Source organism: Oncorhynchus kisutch, unplaced genomic scaffold (genome assembly GCF_002021735.2).
Source record: "Oncorhynchus kisutch isolate 150728-3 unplaced genomic scaffold, Okis_V2 scaffold647, whole genome shotgun sequence".
Taxonomy (NCBI): domain Eukaryota; kingdom Metazoa; phylum Chordata; class Actinopteri; order Salmoniformes; family Salmonidae; genus Oncorhynchus; species Oncorhynchus kisutch.
In genome coordinates this window covers 120,572-141,394 of record NW_022262592.1, presented here as the reverse complement: position 1 = coordinate 141,394, position 20,823 = coordinate 120,572, and the positions used below count along the sequence as shown (strand labels likewise).

Here is a 20,823-nt window from a genome sequence, read left to right as displayed (position 1 = left end):
GACTGTGGTAGGGTGTGGATAAGAGGAGAGAGAGTGTTGTTTGGTGAAAACAGACCATCAACCAATAGGTGGAGGAAGCTAGCCTGCCAGTCAGGAAGGAGAGAGAGTGTTTTCCCCCTAAGCCATGATACTCCTAAAGAGCTTCTACCCCCAAGCCATAAGACTCCTGAGCAGCTACCCAGATGTCTCTTTTACACTGCTGCCTCTCTCTGTTTATAATCTATTCATAGTCACTTTACCATATTACCTCAATTACCTCCACTAACTGGTGCCTCCTGTTTATAATCTATGCATAGCCACATTACCATATTACCTCAATTACCTCCACTAACTGGTGCCCCCTGTTTATAATCTATGCATAGCCACATTACCATATTACCTCAATTACCTCCACTAACTGGTGCCCCCTATTTATAATCTATGCATAGCCACATTACCATATTAACTAACTGGTGCCTCCTGTTTATAATCTATGCATAGCCACATTACCATATTAACTAACTGGTGCCTCCTGTTTATAATCTATGCATAGCCACATTACCATATTAACTAACTGGTGCCTCCTGTTTATAATCTATGCATAGCCACATTACCATATTAACTAACTGGTGCCTCCTGTTTATAATCTATGCATAGCCACATTACCATATTAACTAACTGGTGCCTCCTGTTTATAATCTATGCATAGCCACATTACCATATTAACTAACTGGTGCCTCCTGTTTATAATCTATGCATAGCCACATTACCATATTAACTAACTGGTGCCTCCTGTTTATAATCTATGCATAGCCACATTACCATATTAACTAACTGGTGCCTCCTGTTTATAATCTATGCATAGCCACATTACCATATTAACTAACTGGTGCCTCCTGTTTATAATCTATTCATAGCCACATTACCATATTAACTAACTGGTGCCTCCTGTTTATAATCTATGCATAGCCACATTACCATATTAACTAACTGGTGCCTCCTGTTTATAATCTATGCATAGCCACATTACCATATTAACTAACTGGTGCCTCCTGTTTATAATCTATGCATAGCCACATTACCATATTAACTAACTGGTGCCTCCTGTTTATAATCTATGCATAGCCACATTACCATATTAACTAACTGGTGCCTCCTGTTTATAATCTATGCATAGCCACATTACCATATTAACTAACTGGTGCCTCCTGTTTATAATCTATGCATAGCCACATTACCATATTAACTAACTGGTGCCTCCTGTTTATAATCTATGCATAGCCACATTACCATATTAACTAACTGGTGCCTCCTGTTTATAATCTATGCATAGCCACATTACCATATTAACTAACTGGTGCCTCCTGTTTACGGCCTCGATTGTTATTTTACTGCTGTTTAATGATTTGTTACTTTTATTGTCTACTTTCACTTTTGTCTTATCTATGTTTTAGTTAACAGTTATTTATATAAAAACAAATGCTTAAAGCACTGGTGGTTAAGGGCTTGTAATTAAGCATTTCACTGTAAGGTCGTATTTAGAAAATGTGACAAATATAATTTGATTTGATTTGTACCAGGAGTCTCTCGGAAGCTGATTTATTTATCTTTATTCAAACCACCACCATACTGTATAGAGTTACCAAGACAACAGGGACTTCAAACCACCATACTGTATAGAGTTACCAAGACAACAGGGACATCAAACCACCATACTGTATAGAGTTACCAAGACAACAGGGACTTTAAACCACCATACTGTATAGAGTTACCAAGACAACAGGGACTTCAAACCACCATACTGTATAGAGTTACCAAGACAACAGGGACATCAAACCACCATACTGTATAGAGTTACCAAGACAACAGGGACTTTAAACCACCATACTGTATAGAGTTACCAAGACAACAGGGACTTCAAACCACCATACTGTATAGAGTTACCAAGACAACAGGGACATCAAACCACCATACTGTATAGAGTTACCAAGACAACAGGGACATCAAACCACCATACTGTATAGAGTTACCAAGACAACAGGGACATCAAACCACCATACTGTATAGAGTTACCAAGACAACAGGGACATCAAACCACCATACTGTATAGAGTTACCAAGACAACAGGGACATCAAACCACCATACTGTATAGAGTTACCAAGACAACAGGGACATCAAACCACCATACTGTATAGAGTTACCAGGACAACAGGGACATCAAACCACCATACTGTATAGAGTTACCAAGACAACAGGGACATCAAACCACCATACTGTATAGAGTTACCAAGACAACAGGGACATCAAACCACCATACTGTATAGAGTTACCAAGACAACAGGGACATCAAACCACCATACTGTATAGAGTTACCAAGACAACAGGGACATCAAACCACCATACTGTATAGAGTTACCAAGACAACAGGGACATCAAACCACCATACTGTATAGAGTTACCAAGACAACAGGGACATCAAACCACCATACTGTATAGAGTTACCAGGACAACAGGGACATCAAACCACCATACTGTATAGAGTTACCAAGACAACAGGGACATCAAACCACCATACTGTATAGAGTTACCAAGACAACAGGGACATCAAACCACCATACTGTATAGAGTTACCAAGACAACAGGGACATCAAACCACCATACTGTATAGAGTTACCAGGACAACAGGGACATCAAACCACCATACTGCATAGAGTTACCAGGACAACAGGGACTTCAAACCACCATACTGTATAGAGTTACCAAGACAACAGGGACATCAAACCACCATACTGTATAGAGTTACCAAGACAACAGGGACTTTAAACCACCATACTGTATAGAGTTACCAAGACAACAGGGACTTTAAACCACCATACTGTATAGAGTTACCAAGACAACAGGGACATCAAACCACCATACTGTATAGAGTTACCAGGACAACAGGGACATCAAACCACCATACTGCATAGAGTTACCAGGACAACAGGGACTTTAAACCACCATACTGTATAGAGTTACCAAGACAACAGGGACATCAAACCACCATACTGTATAGAGTTACCAGGACAACAGGGACTTTAAACCACCATACTGTATAGAGTTACCAAGACAACAGGGACATCAAACCACCATACTGTATAGAGTTACCAAGACAACAGGGACATCAAACCACCATACTGTATTGAGTTACCAGGACAACAGGGACTTTAAACCACCATACTGTATAGAGTTTCCAGGACAAGAGGAAAGGTCGGCTGCGGTCAGAGGAGCTATAGAACCTTTTGATAATTGACTCTCTGTGTGAGAATGAAGCCACCACCTCTCCAAGAGCTTTTCCTGGTCGCTTTCATTGTGAAGGCCAGAGAGAGCAGGGAGAAAGAGCAGGGAGATAGAGCAGGGAGGGAGGGAGGGAGGGAGGAATGTTTGGCCTGATCTCCAGGAAACAACACTTGACAACCACAGCTGCACTCACAGTCAGGGAACCGGAGTTCCGCCACAGTCTGAATGGTGAGGAGCTGGCAGAGATATGCTGCTTTTACTTCTTCAGGATCGAAAGCTGAGAGAGAGACCGCATGTGAAACCAATACCCTCTCTCTTATTCCCTCTCAACTCTTTCATCTCTGAGACTCGAATCTCTCCCTCTCTCTCTCTCTCCTCTCTTTTCTCTTTCTCTCTCCCTCTCAACGCTTTCATCTCTGAGACTCGAATCCCTCCCTCTCTCCCTCTCCTCTCTTTTCTCTTTCTCTCTCCCTCTCAACTCTCATCTCTGAGACTCGAATCTCTCCCTCTCTCCCTCTCCTCTCTTTTCTCTTTCTCTCAACGCTTTCATCTCTGAGACTCGAATCTCTCCCTCTCTCTCTCTCTCCTCTCTTTTCTCTTTCTCTCTCCCTCTCAACGCTTTCATCTCTGAGACTCGAATCCCTCCCTCTCTTCCTCTCCTCTCTTTTCTCTTTCTCTCTCCCTCTCAACGCTTTCATCTCTGAGACTCGAATCTCTCCCTCTCTCTCTCTCCTCTCTTTTCTCTCTCTCTCCCTCTCAACTCTTTCATCTCTGAGACTCGAATCTCTCCCTCTCTCTCTCTCTCTCCTCTCTTTTCTCTTTCTCTCTCCCTCTCAACGCTTTCATCTCTGAGACTCGAATCCCTCCCTCTCTCCCTCTCCTCTCTTTTCTCTTTCTCTCTCCCTCTCAACTCTCATCTCTGAGACTCGAATCTCTCCCTCTCTCCCTCTCCTCTCTTTTCTCTTTCTCTCTCCCTCTCTCTCTTCTTCTGTAAATGTTGAGTAAACAGTCCTCTTTTTGTGACTGTATGATGGGAAGTACCCTGTGCCCCAGTCCCCAACCTCGTCATGGAATGCTGCTTCCCAGCTCTCCTTCACCATGGTAACTGGGAATGTGTTTCTGTGGTGAGCTGAGGAATATTTGAAAGTTGATCCAAATATAATTGAAACACAACAGCTCACTCTGTTTGAATGTTTTGTTCAGTTAGTGTCTTTTCCATAACAGTTGATCTTAAACGGAGGTTTGGAACCTAATGGTAATAACCAAACGTTCCAGCTCCTCTGATGTGATGTGGAACGTAATACAAAATGCCACTGTGTGTAATCCCAATGTTAGAGACCAGAGGGCCTTGGGTAGCAGGCAGAGTGGAGAGGTAGAGGTCAGGAAACAATTCCAGCCCTCCTTTCTCTTTCTATCTATCTATCCCGTCTGTCTGAGTGGCCCTTCACATCCCTGCTTAGTCACATCGTCACTGTTTAGACTAGTGGGACACCCAAGGTATGTGTCTCTCTTTCAGAGCCCTTTTTAGTGGAGAATTAAGACTGTTGTCATGGCAGAAGGGAACAGAGACGCTGTGAGCAACAAGATCATTTGAGTATAGCTCAGTATACTAAACGCAATCGTTCTCTGACACGTTGGGTTGATGATCCTGAGATCGTCACTCTGCCAAAGCATTGGCCTACTTCTCCACAACATGCTTTGATATTCTGTATTTGTCACGGCTCCATATATAGATAAATGGTATATCCTCCCTGTAAATCAGCTTTACTCTAGACTTTTCTGTTGACTTACTATTTATATAGTATATGTTGTATGCTGACAAAGTTCTGCGTTCCAGTCCTCATCTACGGACCACCTAGAAGCTGACGATGTTCTGTGTTCCAGTCCTCATCTACGGACCACCTAGAAGCTGACGATGTTCTGTGTTCCAGTCCTAATCTACGGACCACCTAGAAGCTGACGATGTTCTGTGTTCCAGTCCTCATCTACGGACCACCTAGAAGCTGACGATGTTCTGTGTTCCAGTCCTAATCTACGGACCACCTAGAAGCTGACAAAGTTCTGTGTTCCAGTCCTCATCTACGGACCACCTAGAAGCTGACGATGTTCTGTGTTCCAGTCCTAATCTACGGACAACCTAGAAGCTGACGATGTTCTGTGTTCCAGTCCTAATCTACGGACCACCTAGAAACCGACGATGTTCTAGTCCTCATCTACGGACCACCTAGAAACCGACGATGTTCCAGTCCTCATCTACGGACCACCTAGAAACCGACGATGTTCTGTGTTCCAGTCCTAATCTACGGACCACCTAGAAACCGACGATGTTCTAGTCCTCATCTACGGACCACCTAGAAACTGACGATGTTCCAGTCCTCATCTACGGACCACCTAGAAACTGACGAAGTTCTGTGTTCCAGTCCTCATCTACGGACCACCTAGAAACCGAAGATGTTCCAGTCCTCATCTACGGACCACCTAGAAACCGACGATGTTCTAGTCCTCATCTACGGACCACCTAGAAACCGACGATGTTCTAGTCCTCATCTATGGACCACCTAGAAACTGACAAAGTTCTGTGTTCCAGTCCTAATCTACGGACCACCTAGAAACCGACGATGTTCTAGTCCTCATCTACGGACCACCTAGAAACTGACGATGTTCCAGTCCTCATCTACGGACCACCTAGAAACTGACGAAGTTCTGTGTTCCAGTCCTCATCTACGGACCACCTAGAAACCGAAGATGTTCCAGTCCTCATCTACGGACCACCTAGAAACCGACGATGTTCTAGTCCTCATCTACGGACCACCTAGAAACCGACGATGTTCTAGTCCTCATCTATGGACCACCTAGAAACTGACAAAGTTCTGTGTTCCAGTCCTCATCTACGGACCACCTAGAAACCGACGATGTTCTAGTCCTCATCTACGGACCACCTAGAAACCGACGATGTTCTAGTCCTCATCTATGGACCACCTAGAAACTGACAAAGTTCTGTGTTCCAGTCCTAATCTACGGACCACCTAGAAACCGACGATGTTCTAGTCCTCATCTACGGACCACCTAGAAACTGACGATGTTCCAGTCCTCATCTACGGACCACCTAGAAACTGACGAAGTTCTGTGTTCCAGTCCTCATCTACGGACCACCTAGAAACCGAAGATGTTCCAGTCCTCATCTACGGACCACCTAGAAACCGACGATGTTCTAGTCCTCATCTATGGACCACCTAGAAACTGACAAAGTTCTGTGTTCCAGTCCTCATCTACGGACCACCTAGAAACCGACGATGTTCCAGTCCTCATCTACGGACCACCTAGAAACCGACGATGTTCTAGTCCTCATCTACGGACCACCTAGAAACCGAAGATGTTCCAGTCCTCATCTACGCACCACCTAGAAACCGACGATGTTCTAGTCCTCATCTACGGACCACCTAGAAACTGACGAAGTTCTGTGTTCTTGTCCTCATCTATGAACCACCTAGAAGCTGACGATGTTCTAGTCCTCATCTATGGACCACCTAGAAATAACGAGAAACCAGTAAATGATTTACATCAACAGCATGACGTTAAATAGAAATGTTGGATTATATATGTAATGTCTGAATCTGTATTCTCTGCTCTGGAATTGTTTTTGTGACGGGTACATTTGCTGCAGCGTAGCCTATGCTACATTAATATTACGACTGAATGCAGGTCTAATTTATTCCTACACATCCCAAATTGGCTTTCAACGTTAACCTTATTTTCTTATTGTAAAGAGGATTTTTTTTAAATGGCGGTTGCAGAGTTTTAGAAGAAAAAAAAAGAGCAGAGATGTTCTGCTACTTCTGGTATACACACAGAGCAGAGATGTTCTGCTACTTCTGGTATACACACAGAGCAGAGATGTTCTGCTACTTCTGGTATACACACAGAGCAGAGATGTTCTGCTACTTCTGGTATACACACAGAGCAGAGATGTTCTGCTACTTCTGGTATACACACAGAGCAGAGATGTTCTGCTACTTCTGGTATACACACAGAGCAGAGATGTTCTGCTACTTCTGGTATACACACAGAGCAGAGATGTTCTGCTACTTCTGGTATACACACAGAGCAGAGATGTTCTGCTACTTCTGGTATACACACAGAGCAGAGATGTTCTGCTACTTCTGGTATACACACAGAGCAGAGATGTTCTGCTACTTCTGGTATACACACAGAGCAGAGATGTACTGCTACTTCTGGTATACACACAGAGCAGAGATGTTCTGCTACTTCTGGTATACACACAGAGCAGAGATGTTCTGCTACTTCTGGTATACACACAGAGCAGAGATGTTCTGCTACTTCTGGTATACACACAGAGCAGAGATGCTCTGCTACTTCTGGTATACACACAGAACAGAGATGTTCTGCTACTTCTGGTATACACACAGAACAGAGATGTTCTGCTACTTCTGGTATACACACAGAACAGAGATGTTCTGCTACTTCTGGTATACACACAGAACAGAGATGTTCTGCTACTTCTGGTATACACACAGAACAGAGATGTTCTGCTACTTCTGGTATACACACAGAGCAGAGATGTTCTGCTACTTCTGGTATACACACAGAGCAGAGATGCTCTGCTACTTCTGGTATACACACAGAACAGAGATGTTCTGCTACTTCTGGTATTAACACAGAACAGAGATGTTCTGCTACTTCTGGTATACACACAGAACAGAGATGTTCTGCTACTTCTGGTATTAACACAGAACAGAGATGTTCTGCTACTTCTGGTATACACACAGAACAGAGATGTTCCAATCACTTTTTAAAAGGAAAAAGGAAAAAGTTTATTCCAGTTCGAGGTGAGTAATCGCTGTCCTGACGTCCAGAAGCTCTTTTCGGTCATAAGAGACGGTAGCAGCAACATTATATACAAAATAAGTTACAAACAATGCAAAAAAAACGAACAAAATAGCCACAGCTGTTTAGGAACCTGTAACAACGTCAGCCGTCCTCTTGGGCACCAGAAGAGCCCATGGTAGTGGACTGCAGGATGCAGGATGCAGGGGTTGCTTTTCACCAACAGGACCTTTGACATTTTAAATGTTAAGAAGGTGGACGTTGTGGCATTGATAGCTATGGTAATTAATGGCACTGCAAAGGTGGAGAGAAGGTCCAGGAAGGTAGAGATCAGAGTGATGGCAGCAGAGCGGTTGCTGAAAGATTTCTCAGCGAAGGAGTACCATGGAATGTTGGCACACGGTCCTAGAGCCTGAGAAGAGAGATATGGAGAACTACAAGAAGGAAGAAGTGGGTGTACTATTTTAATTAGGGCGGATTAAGTTAGTTTCACTATTACGTAGATTTATTTATTTTATTATTATTTATTATATTATTTTATTACTTATTTATTATTTTATTTTATTACTTATTTATTATTTTATTTTATTACTTATTTATTTTAATGGGTTCTTATTTTTTAAACCGTCCAGTTGGTGGCGGCAATAAACCTTTTGGGGCGTTGTCCGCCATAAAACCCACAGAAGAAGAAGAAGAAGACCATGTGACTTTAACCAACAATTCTGTTTGGGTGATTTCTCAGCTGTCTATCACAGCCTTCTGGTTTCAACCAGTGTGCCTGAATGCACATTTTGACTCGGACCCTTCCCAATCCAGGTCAGTGTTTTTTTAGTTGCACGGAAGAAGAAGATGTAAGTTCTGGCTTTTTGGCAAGTTGAGTGTGTTTATTTTAGGAAGATTATGTGTTGTGGGGTTTATTATCGGGTGGGTAAATGCTACGTAATGATGATCGACTGCAAACTGTTACTTTTAGGCTGAATGTACTGTGGCAAACCTCTTCAAGGTTAGGAGTGTTTGTCACAAATTAAGTGGTAAACTGTCACCAAATCACCCAAGAATGAGTACCTGTGTGTTTGTTGAGGTCAAGGATAGCAGGGTTCGGTACACGAATCGGGTTCTCGGTAGGTCCAGGTCCAAACGCCAACAGGTAAGTCCAAAACAATCCAGCTCATACACGGTAAATCCAGCCAATCTCTATTGTCTCTTTCTCTATTGTTCATAGATCCTTCCAGCACTCTCTATCTCTCTTCCTGGTTTTTCTTGACCCTTTATCTGTGGGTCGGCTCCACCTTCTGAGGGTTCCCCTTGCTTCTGGGACATGTAGTTTTGGCGGTCGGCCATTTTGTGATCTGTAGTTCTGACAGGGGTGGCCATTTTAGTGATTGGGCAGAGCCCGTTTATTAGTTCTGCTCTCACATATCTGCCATTTATCACTCGACCCCCTTCTTTGCCACACATCTCTCCCCCTATGCGTGCATGCGGGATAACCCATCCACGTTTCCCATTTCCTTCCCTGCTCTGTGTTTCAAGTCAAAATGAAACGGTTGGAGACACAAAAACTACCGCATCACCCGAGCGTTCTTCTCTTTAGCCCTATGCATCCAGGTGAGTGGGGCATGGTCACTGATGAGGGTGAAGTGGTGCCCCAGCAGGTAGTATTTCAGGCTGTCTAGAGCCCACTTTACTGCCAGCGCCTCTTTCTCAACGACTGAGTAGTTGGTTTCCCGTGGTTCCAGCTTCCTGCTTAAAAACAGGATGGGGTGTTCCACCCCTTCTACCTCTTGGGATAGCACTGCTCCCAAGCCGACCTCTGAGGCATCCGTCTGAACCACAAACTCTCTCTCAAAGTCTAGTACCACCAGCACTGGATTACAGCAGAGAGCCTCCTGTAATGTCCTAAATGCTTTGGTGGCCATTTCATCCCATTTCACCATGTTTGGCCCTCTGGCTCTAGTCATGTCGGTAAGTGGGGCGGTCACTGTGGCATAACTTGGGATGAACTTCCGGTAGTAACCGGTCAGCCCTAGCAAGGCTCGAACCTGCTTCTTATTTACTGGTTTGGGCCATTCTCTAATTGCCTTCACCTTCTTACTTTGGGGTTTGATTAACCCTCTTCCCACAGTGTATCCCAGATACTCTGTTCCCTCTAACCCCACATAACACTTGGCAGGGTTTGCCATGAGCCCTGCCTTTCTAAGGGCGTCTAAAACTGCCTGTACCCGGGGTAAGTGGGATTCCCAATCTGGGCTGTAGATCCCCCCCCACCTCATCTAAATAAGCTGCGGCGTATGCTTTGTGCGGTTTTAGGACTTTGTCCATGAGCCGTTGAAAGGTGGCTGGGGCCCCGTGTAAGCCGAATGGCATGACGGTGTATTGAAACAAACTGTCAGGTGTTGCAAAGGCTTTGTTTTCTTTGGCCCTGGGGGTCAGAGGAATTTGCCAGTACCCTTTTGTCAGATCAAGGGTCGTAATGTACCGAGCATTACCAATTTTCTCCAGTAGTTCATCTACTCGGGGCATGGGGTAGGCATCAAACTTGGAGATTTAATTTACCTTCCGAAAGTCATTACAGAACCGCAAAGACCCATCGGGCTTGGAGACCATCACAATTGGGCTAGACCACTCTAGCCCAATTGACTCTTCGATCACTCCAGCTGTCAACATTTTCTCCGTCTCTGCTCTAATCGCGGCCTGTCGAGTCTCGGGTACCCGATATGGCCTCATGCTCACTTTTCTCCCTGGTAGGGAAACGATATCATGAGCCGTAACCTCAGTTCGGCCAGGTACCTCTGAAAACACATCTCTGTTTTTCTGGATCAGGGTCTTTACTTCCTGTACTTGTGCTGGGGACAGAGTGGGTGAAATATTTACTTCGGCTGTCTCCTGAGTGTGTGTGGGGTATGTGACCATTAGTGTTTCTCTCTCTCTCTCTCCATGCTTTTAACAGGTATATGTGATAAATCTGTTCCTGGGGCCGTCGACCTGGCTGTCGGATCCAATAATTGACTTCTCCTATTCTCTCCAGTACTTCATATGGTCCTTTCCATGTGGCTAGTAGTTTACACTCTACCGTGGGGATCAGCACTAACACCTTATCTCCCGGTTGAAATTCCCTCAGGGTAGCCTGCCGGTTATAAGTGTGCCGCTGGTGCTCCTGTGCTTGTCTCATGTGCTCTCTGACGATGGGCATGACTGTGGCTATCCTGTCTTGCATTGCCGTGACGTGCTCTATGACACTATTATACGGGGTGGATTGGTGCTCCCAGGTTTCCCGGGCAATGTCTAAGATTCCCCGGGGATACCTCCCATATATCAGCTCAAAGGGAGAAAACCCAGGTGAGGCTTGAGGAACCTCTCTAATGGCAAACATCAGATACGGCAACATGCAATCCCAGTTTTTCCCATCCTTATCGATTACCTTCCTGAGCATTGACTTCAGGGTCCGGTTGAATCTTTCAACCAGCCCGTCCGTCTGAGGATGGTAAACCGATGTCCTCAACTGTTTCACCTGCCACAGTTTACAAAGGTCTGCCATAAGGCGGGACATAAAGGGGGTCCCCTGGTCAGTAAGGATCTCCTTTGGAACCCCTACCCTGGTGAACAAGAGCACTACTTCCTTTGCGATATTTTTGGAAGCCATCGTTCGAAGGGGAATGGCTTCTGGGTAGCGAGTGGCATAATCTAGAATGACCAGAATGTATTGGTGCCCTCTGGCGAATTTGGGTAGTGGGCCCACTTAATCCATCGCTATCCTCTCAAATGGCGTTTTGATTATGGGGAGTGGCACTAACGGGCTTCTAACAGCTGGTCGGGGAGCTGTTAACTGGCACTCCGGGCACTCTCCACAATGCCGAGCCACTTCAGCTTGAATTCCTGGCCAGTAAAACCTCCTTACAATCCGGTCTCGGGTTTTATCGATACCAAGGTGTCCACCCAGAATGTGCCCATGAGCTAGATCCAGTACTGTCCTCCGGTACCGGGTGGGAACCAACAACTGTTCCACCACATCAACCCCTATTTTTGAGACTCTGTACACCAAACCCTTTTTCATGATGAAGTGGGGAAAACTATTAGGCATCATCCCAACCTTTATGGGAGTACCATCTACGACCTGCACATCTGCTCTGGCTTGCTGCAGGGTTGGATCCTGGTTTCGGGCCGTCCCGAAATTAGTCAAGGACCCTGCCAGGTCTGCTGGTTCTAGATCGTCGTCCTCTGAATTCAGATCGACCCCAGCCCCACTAGTACTGGGCTGTTCGTTATCAGCGAGGTTTGCCACTTCATCCTCCTCCTCCCCTACTAGCACCTGTGATGTTGTCCCCTGGGAGACCTCTTTTCTTGGCTTTGGTTGAAGGTCCCATGCTTCTTCCTGCTTGGTCAGGGTTGTTGGCTTCTCAAATATGCCATTCTTGTGGCCTAACTTTGCAAAGTTAGGAAAGTCTCTACCCAATATTACATCATATGGCATCTTTGGGACCACGCCGACCTCATAATCCAGCAGACCGTCCTCTGTTTGTATGCTCACTAAGGCCGTGGGGTACAGACGGGTATCCCCATGAATGCATGTAACACTGATATCCTGTCTTGTATCCAGTTTATGATTCGGCACTAGGCTTGCAAGGACCAGGGTTGGCATACTGCCGGAATCCAGCAGTGCTTCAACCTCTTTCCCTTGAACCTTCACTCTGCACATATGTTTGTTTCTTGATCTTTCAAGTACAGTGTTTACAACAGGACATGCATACCGTATATCATCTTCATTTTCACCAAGGTTACATTGCATTGGCTCTTCTTTAATAGGGCAGTAGGCTGCAATATGTCCCGGTTGATTACAATTGTAACAGATAATAGGGGTTTAGGGGGAGACCCCCTCGACACCCAGTCCCGGTTTCCGTTTTTCCCCTTAGTGTCTCGGCCTGATTCTGATTATTTCCTCATGGCCCCACGCTGCTCTCTTCCCCCTCCATATGTTGGGACAGCCTTACCCTGTCCGCTGGTTCGCCCAGGCCTGGGGAACGGGAATCTTTCCTCCTGTGCCTGCTCAGCTGTTCCTGCCGTACAATACCGTTCAACCAGGCCCATGAGATGGTCAGCGGAAAGTACCTCGTTCTGGCCAACCCATCGTCTCACTTCTTGGGGTAGACCTCGCTGAAACTGGTTGAGTACGATGGTCTCGACGATCTCGGCGGATGACCGGGTCTCTGGTGAATCAAGTCGAACATCTGCGTTCGTGGGGGTTGTCCCGGTCGGTAGGACCACTGGTGGAAGCGGTGTGCCCTCACGGTATCGGTCACTCCCAGTCTAGTCAGGACCTCTCCCTTTAGTTTATCGTATCCTGTGCATCTTTCAACTCCAGGTCGAAATACGCTTTTTGAGCGTCCCCTGCCAGGTATGGTGCCAGAAGCCCTGCCCATTCTTCTTTCGGCCACTTCTCTCTCTCTGCCGTCCTTTCGAAGGTGGTAAGATATGCTTCCACATCATCCTGTGCTGTCATTTTTTGAAGGAAATTATTGGCCCGCCTCTGGGTATTTACAGCTGTTAATTGAGCCCCAATTTGGTCCGCTAGCCCCTTTAGGCCTTCTCTTAACTCCCGGGTGTTTCTCTCTTGCTCTTCTCTGAGCAGCTGGTTGGTGCGGTGCTGGACCTGTAACGTGTCCTGATACATTCGCATTGCATCCTGATGAGCTATTTGTTGAGCTCTAGTTGCCTCTTGTTGGGCGGCCGCCGCTTGTAACAGGGCCTGTATGGCTCCACTCATTTTCCTGAGAAACTGTCCTAACCAAACAAAGCCACAAAAAAAACCTTACTCCCCTTTGGAGTGCTAACTGAACATTTGTCTTTTTCTTCTACCTAACCAGAGGTATGGTTAGTCCATGCCTGCATTCTCCACCACGTGTGGCAAACCTCTTCAAGGTTAGGAGCGTTTGTCACAAATTAAGTGGTAAACTGTTACCAAATCTGCACACAATACCCCATAATAACATCACAATACCCCATAATGACAAAGCAAAAACTGTTTTTTTTATAGACATTTTAGCAAATGTATAAAAATGTAAGACTGAAATATGACATTTACATCAGTATTCAGACCCTTTACTCAGTATTTGTTGAAGCACTTTAGGCAGCGATTACACCCTGATCATCGTTCCAGATCTTTCCACAACCACTCAGTGTGAAAGGGAAACTGGTCTGATCCAGTGGAAACGCCATAAACGTCATAAAACAGGCCTATCTGATTACTTCTAATCACAAATAGCAGCTGTCTATCCCTGAGCTCACTGAGAGGGGAAACTGAGGGCCCTGAATATTTTATACAATGTTGCATTTGTATGTTGTATTTATTACATTTTCCGAGGTCTCTCTTTGTGGCACCTGACCACACTACTGAACAGTAGTCCAGGTGCGACAAAACTAGAGCCTGTAGGACCTGCCTTGTTGATAGTGCTGTTAAGACTGCAGAGCAACACTTTTTTAATGTATAGACTTCTGCTGTTGTATCAACATGTTTTGACCATGACAGTTTACAGGGTTACTCCAAGCAGTTTAGTCACCTAAACTTGTTACATTTTCACATGATTTATTCCAAGATTTAGTTGAGGTTTATGGTTTAGTGAATGTTTTGTCCCAAATACAATGCTTTTAGTTTTAGAAAATATTTAGGGCTAACTTAATCCTTGCCACCCATTCTGACACTAACTGCAGCTCTTTGTTAGGTTTTGCAGTCATTTCAGTCGCTGTAGTAGCTGAAATGTATAGTGTTGAGTCATCCGCATACATAGACACACTGGCTTTACTCAATGCCAGTGGCATGTCGTTAGTAAAAAATTTAAAAAGTAAGGGAACTAAACAGCTGCCCTGGGGAATTCCTGATTCTACCTGGATTTTGTGTGAGAGGCTTCCATTAAAGAACACCCTCTGTTGTTAGACAGGTAACTCTTTATCCACATTAAATATTATTTATATATTACCATATTATTTATGTAAAGCCATTAAACATGTGTTTTTCATAGTCAACAGACTATGGTCGATAATGTCAAAAGCCGCACTGAAGTATGACAAAACATAATCTTTTTATAATCAATTTCTCTCAGCTGATCATCAGTCATTTGTGTAAGTGCCATACATGTTGATCATTGTAAGACAGCCATTTAAGTATTTCGGATCCATTCAGATCAAGCATTCATTCTTCACATTTTCCACATTTTGTTATGTTACAGGTTTAGATGTTTTTGCAAATGTAAAAATAAAAAACTGAAATATCACATTTACATCAGACTCTTTACTCAGTATTTTTTTAAGCACCTTTGGCAGCGATTACAGCCTTGAGTCTTCTTTGGTATGACACTATAAGCTTGGCACACCTGTATTTGGGGAGTTTCTCCCATTCTTCTCTGCAGATCCTCTCCAGCTCTATCAGGTTGGATGGGGAGCGTTGCTGCACAGCTATTTTCAGGTCTCTCCAGAGATGTTCGATCAGGTTCAAGTCCAGGCTCTGGATGGGCCACTCAAGGACATTCAGAGACTTGTTCTGATACCACTCCTGCGTTGTTTTGTCTCTACCACTCTACCATATTGGCCTGATTGGTGGAGTGCTGCAGAGATGGTTGTCCTTCTGGAATGTTCTCCCATCTCCACAGAGGAACTCTGGAGCTCTGTCAGAGTAACCATGGGGCTCTTGGTCACCTCCCTGACCAAAGCCCTTCTCCCCCGATTGCTAAGTTTTGCCGGGTGGCCAGCTCTAGGAAGAGTCTTGGTGGTTCCAAACATCTTCCATTTAAGAATGATGGAGGCCACTGTGTTCTTGGGGACCTTCAATGCTGCAGAATTGTTTTGGTACCCTTCCCCAGATCTGTGCCTTGGCACAATCCTGTCTTGGAGCTCTACAGACAATTCCTTAGACCTCATGGCTTGGTTTTTGCTCTGACATGCACTGTCAACTGTGTGACCTTATATAGACAGGTGTGTGCCTTTCCAAATCATGTCCAATCAACTGAATTTACCGCAGGTGGACTCCAATCAAGTTGTCGAAACATCTCAAGGATGATCAATGGAAACAGGACGCACCTGAGCAAAAATGTTGAGTCTTATAGCAAAAGGGTCTGAATACTTATGTAAATAAGTTATTTCTGTTTTTTCTAAAAACCTGTTTTCGTTTTGTCATTATGGGGTATTGTGATGTCATTATGGGGCATTGTGTGTAGATTGATGAGGAAAACATTATATTTCATGCATTTTAGAATAAGGCTGTAACAATAAGAAAATGTGGAGAAAGGGAAGTGGTCTGAATACCTTCCGAATTAATAAAGATTCCATTAAAATACCCTCACTTTGGAACCCTAGACAGGCGCCATGTGGGATTGTCAGTCGAAATATGTCTGCATCTTCCTCCTGCTGGCTCTGTCAGGCCTCTTCTTCCTGTTCCGTAACATCAACATTCTGGAGGTGAGGACCTTGCTTCTATCACTATCTACCTGCATCAGCCTACACACCTCTTCCCTTTAGTGACCTCTAATCTCCTCCATAGTGGAAGCTCAACAGTACATTGGACTTAAGCCACATCCACTCAGAGGGCTCTCCTCCTTGCCTCGATCGCAAGCTGAGCTTCTTCTGTAGCCACCTGGTCCAGGAGCCCTCTACCGAGGAGGCTCTGGAAGATTGTTCCCTCCTGGAGTCCATCGCCGGGCCAGAGCCTCTGCCCGTGACGACACCCCTGGACCAGACCAGTGACCCTGCACACAGTCTGTTTGCAATCCTTCCAGCAGGGGGAGGGAGAGAGAGGCACGTCGGGGACCAGCTAGAGGCTCTGGTCCTTATGAACGATTTCCAGGGGCGTCCCAAGAGCCGTGGCGGGGACTTCCTGCTTGCCCGGCTGCACTCCCCAGAGTTGGGTGCGGGTGTTGCAGGACAGGTACTAGACTACTTGAATGGGACCTACTCTGCTATTTTTCCGTTACTCTGGGAAGGGTCTGTATGGGTGGAGGTGACACTGGTCCATCCTAGCGAGGCAGTTTCTCTTCTACGACGCTTACAAGAGGAACGGCTAAACTGGGTGCCTTCCAAGAGCCTGTTCCGTTCTGGATTATTGTCTGAGACCACCGAGTGTAACCTGTGTCTGCCGAACAACCAGCAGCCACTGTGCGATTACACAGACCCCCGTACGGGGGAACCTTGGTTCTGCTACAAGCCCAAGCAGCTGGCTTGTGACACACGGATCAACCACTTCAAGGCAGGCTCCCAGACATATCTACAACATCTGACCAGCAAAGAAGCGCTGCTCTTCCAGAGGTTAGTAGGAGGTAAAACATAATATGTGTGTGAATGAGGACTCGATTCAATCCGTAAGGCTGAAGTTCAGCGTTGTAGCACGATTTGACATTGAAAGGCAATGTTACCGCGGTAGCGAAGACTGCATTCACGGCCATATGTCGGCTCAATGGGAAATTACCTTTTAATTTCACAGCTATAGTGATGAACTTGGGTGATTGAATCGAGTCCAAAGTGCACTGTCTGTTTCATCTTGCTGCTATGCAGTATTTATACCCCAGATTATACAGTGGTTCAGGTGAATGGTATTGCTTGCTACAGTCTTTTTTCTTCTTTTTCTTCTTCTTCTTTTCTTTCTTTTTTTCATTTTTTTTTGTGGCATCAACATCAACGTGCATATTCATGCAACAGGGTCTGACAGCGTCACTGTGCTGCCAAAGGAGAAAGGTGGGAAGTGAAGAACATTTTTGATTGTATCTGTAAAGTGCTTTGTGCATCACGGCAACTTCCGCATTTCAGACAAACCAGATGAGGAAAGCAGCAGTGTAGCGGCAGCACCTATCAGGACCCCTCCCCTCCCCTCCAGGACCCCTCCTTCTGGGTATTACTACCAAGGGTCATGGCGGGCGCTGGATGGTGTCGTAATACGCCAGTTGGACGACCCCGCTGCCATTATTCAGTGTCTGAAGGGCAAGCAGGTGTACATGTACGGAGACTCCACCGTTAGACAGTACTATGACTACCTCACCAGCTTTGTGCCAGGTGAGTGTTGTTTGCCAAACCTATTACATCTTACACTCGACTGTGTCTCAGGTGTGTAAAAATGATCTCTTTCTCTCAACATTCATCTCTCTCTCTCTCTCTCTCTCTCTCTCTCTCTCTCTCTCTCTCTCTCTCTCTCTCTCTCTCTCTCTCTCTCTCTCACACACACACAGAGCTGAAGAAGTTCAACATTAGAAGTCATGTGAGAGCGGGGCCATTCATGTCAGTGAACATACCCAACAACATCCTGTTGAAGTACCGCTGCCACGGCCCCCCCATATTCTGGCCCCCTCTCAGTGTCAGTCAGCTGCACTATGTAGCTAATGAGCTGGATGGCCTGGCCGGTGGTTCAGACACTGTTGTCGTCATCAGCGTTTCGACCCATTTCAGCTTTTTCCCTCTGCAGGCCTACATTCGCCGACTACGACGTATTCGAAGGGCGGTGGTTCGCCTTCTGAACCGAGCTCCGGGGACCGTAGTAGTTGTGCGCTCTGCCAACCTGGACCAAAGGAAGGACAACTTCATCAACAGTGACTGGATCTTGACCCAGCTGGACAGGGTGCTCAAGGCCATGTTCAGGGGTCTGGATGTGATGCTGCTGGATGCCTGGGAGATGACCCTTGCCCACCACCTCCCCCATGATCTTCACCCAGCCCCCCCCATCATCAAGAACATGATAAACACAATCCTCTCTGGTGTCTGCCCCCTATCATCAAGAACATGATAAATATTGAATAATGTAGTAACCAACAAAGTGTCCTTCTTCTTAGTTGTCCGTGTCTCTTCGATGGCTTGTCATGTAGTCTGGAGCAGAAGGTTCCCTTCGTTCTGGAAGGTTCTGGTCCTTAAACGTTTTTGTATTTCTTCTTCCTGAAAAGTCTGACGAGACCAAATAAAGTTTGGGCTTTTTTACTTGATTCTTTGAATGTCTTGAGTGTTTTTAAACTGTGCGGGTCTGACCACAAGGGTTAATGGCATCACAAAACAATCAACCATATGACATTAGTTTTCCATATCTCCCCACTGACCATTCACGTTCTTTATGTTAGAATTGTTGTTCCATTATCCACTTTTTTGGACGTTTGAGTTTTTGGGGGACAAAAGTCTCTGGAGACAAAGGGAAAGTCCTTTAGCCAACACTGGAGGGTAGAGGGAGAGTACTCTTAATTTACTGCTTAATTTACGACCGGGGGTGGAGGTGTCAATACCGGCCCAGTGACCTCCTCCCCCCTTTGCAGGGGGGAGAGGGTCTGGTTATTATCAGCTATTGTCAAGCTGATCTGACCCATTGTGCTCCTCACAGGACAACCATGACACTTGTTAAAGGTACATTTGTGGAATTTCTTTCCTTCTAAATGCGTTTGAGCCAATCAGTTGTGTTGTGACAAGGTAGGGGTGATATATAGAAGCTAGCCATATTATGGCAAGAACAGCTCAAATGAGCAAAGAGAAACGACAGTCCAGAATGACTTTAAGACATGAAGGTCAATCAATCTGGAAAATGTCAAGAACTTTAAAAGTTTCTTAAAAGTGCAGTCGCAAAAACCATCAAGCGCTATGATGAAACTGGCTCTCATGAGGACCTTCCACAGGAAAGAAAAACCCAGAGTTACCTCTACTTACAGAGGATAAGTTCATTAGAGTTAACTGCACCTCAGATTGCAGCCCAAATAAATGATTCACAGAGTTCAAGTAACAGACACATCTCAACATCAACTGTTCAGATGAGACTGTGTGAATCAGGCCTTCATGGTCGAATCACGGTCGAATTGCTGCAAAGAAACCACTACTAAAGATCACCAATAAGAAGAAGAGACTTGCTTGGGCCAAGAAACACAACCAATGTACATTAGACTGGTGGAAATCTGTCCTTTGGTCTGATGAGTCCAAATTTGAGATTTTTGGTTCCAACCACCATGTCTTTGTGAGATGCAGAGTAGGTGAATGGATGTTCTCCGCATGTGTGGTTCCCACCGTGAAGCATGGAGGAGGAGGTGTGATGGTGTGGGGGTGTTTTGCTGTTGACATTGTCTGCGATTTATTTAGAATTCAAGGCACACTTAACCAGCATGGTTACCACAGCATTCTGCAGCGATACGCCATCCCATCTGGTTTGTGCTTAGTGGGATTTGTTTTTCAACAGGACAATGACCCAAAACAAACCTCCAGGCTGTGTAAGGGCTATTTGACCAAGAAAGAGAGTGATGGAGTGCTGCATCAGATGACCTGGCCCCCACAATCACCAGACCTCAACCCAATTTAAATGGTTTAGGATGAGTTGGACCGCAGAGTGAAGGAAAAGCAGCCAACAAGTGCTCAGCATATGTGGTAACTCCTTCAAGACCGTTGGAAAAGCATTCCTCATGAAGATGGTTGAGAGAATGCAAAGCAGTCATCAAGGCAAAGGGTGAAGAAGAAGATTCTTCTTTGAAGAATATAAAATATCAAATCTATTTTGATTTGTGTAACACTTTTTTGGTTACTACGTGATTCCATTTGTGTTATTTCATAGTTTTGAATTCTTCACTATCATTCAACAATGTAGAAAATAGTCAAAGTAAAATCAAGAAAACCCCATGAATGAGTAGGTGTTTCCAAAATGTTGACTGGTACTGTACCCATAAAGACTCGTTGCTGTAGTCGCTGCATTTTTTTTTTTTTTTTACCTTTATTTAACCAGGCAAGTCAGTTAA

General features: G+C 45.1%; 1 protein-coding gene across 4 annotated transcripts; it reads left to right on the top strand.

Moving 5' to 3' along the window:
- The first annotated feature begins 8,811 nt into the window (after positions 1–8,811).
- Positions 8,812–19,028, top strand: LOC116360859 (NXPE family member 3). Of its 4 annotated transcripts, XM_031815833.1 has the most exons (7): positions 8,832–8,955; positions 16,445–16,546; positions 16,629–17,389; positions 17,745–17,815; positions 17,888–18,130; positions 18,304–18,352; positions 18,537–18,715. In XM_031815833.1, exons 1-7 carry the CDS (start codon positions 8,887–8,889, stop codon positions 18,586–18,588), a joined length of 1,347 nt encoding a protein of 448 aa, XP_031671693.1. In that variant the 5' UTR covers positions 8,832–8,886; the 3' UTR covers positions 18,589–18,715. The 4 variants fall into 4 exon arrangements, with proteins under 4 accessions (XP_031671691.1, XP_031671693.1, XP_031671692.1 ...); XM_031815831.1 differs by having other exon boundaries at positions 8,812–8,920; positions 18,304–19,028; XM_031815832.1 differs by lacking the exon at positions 18,304–18,352 and having other exon boundaries at positions 8,833–8,955; positions 18,537–18,778.
- Positions 19,029–20,823: the final 1,795 nt, after the last annotated feature.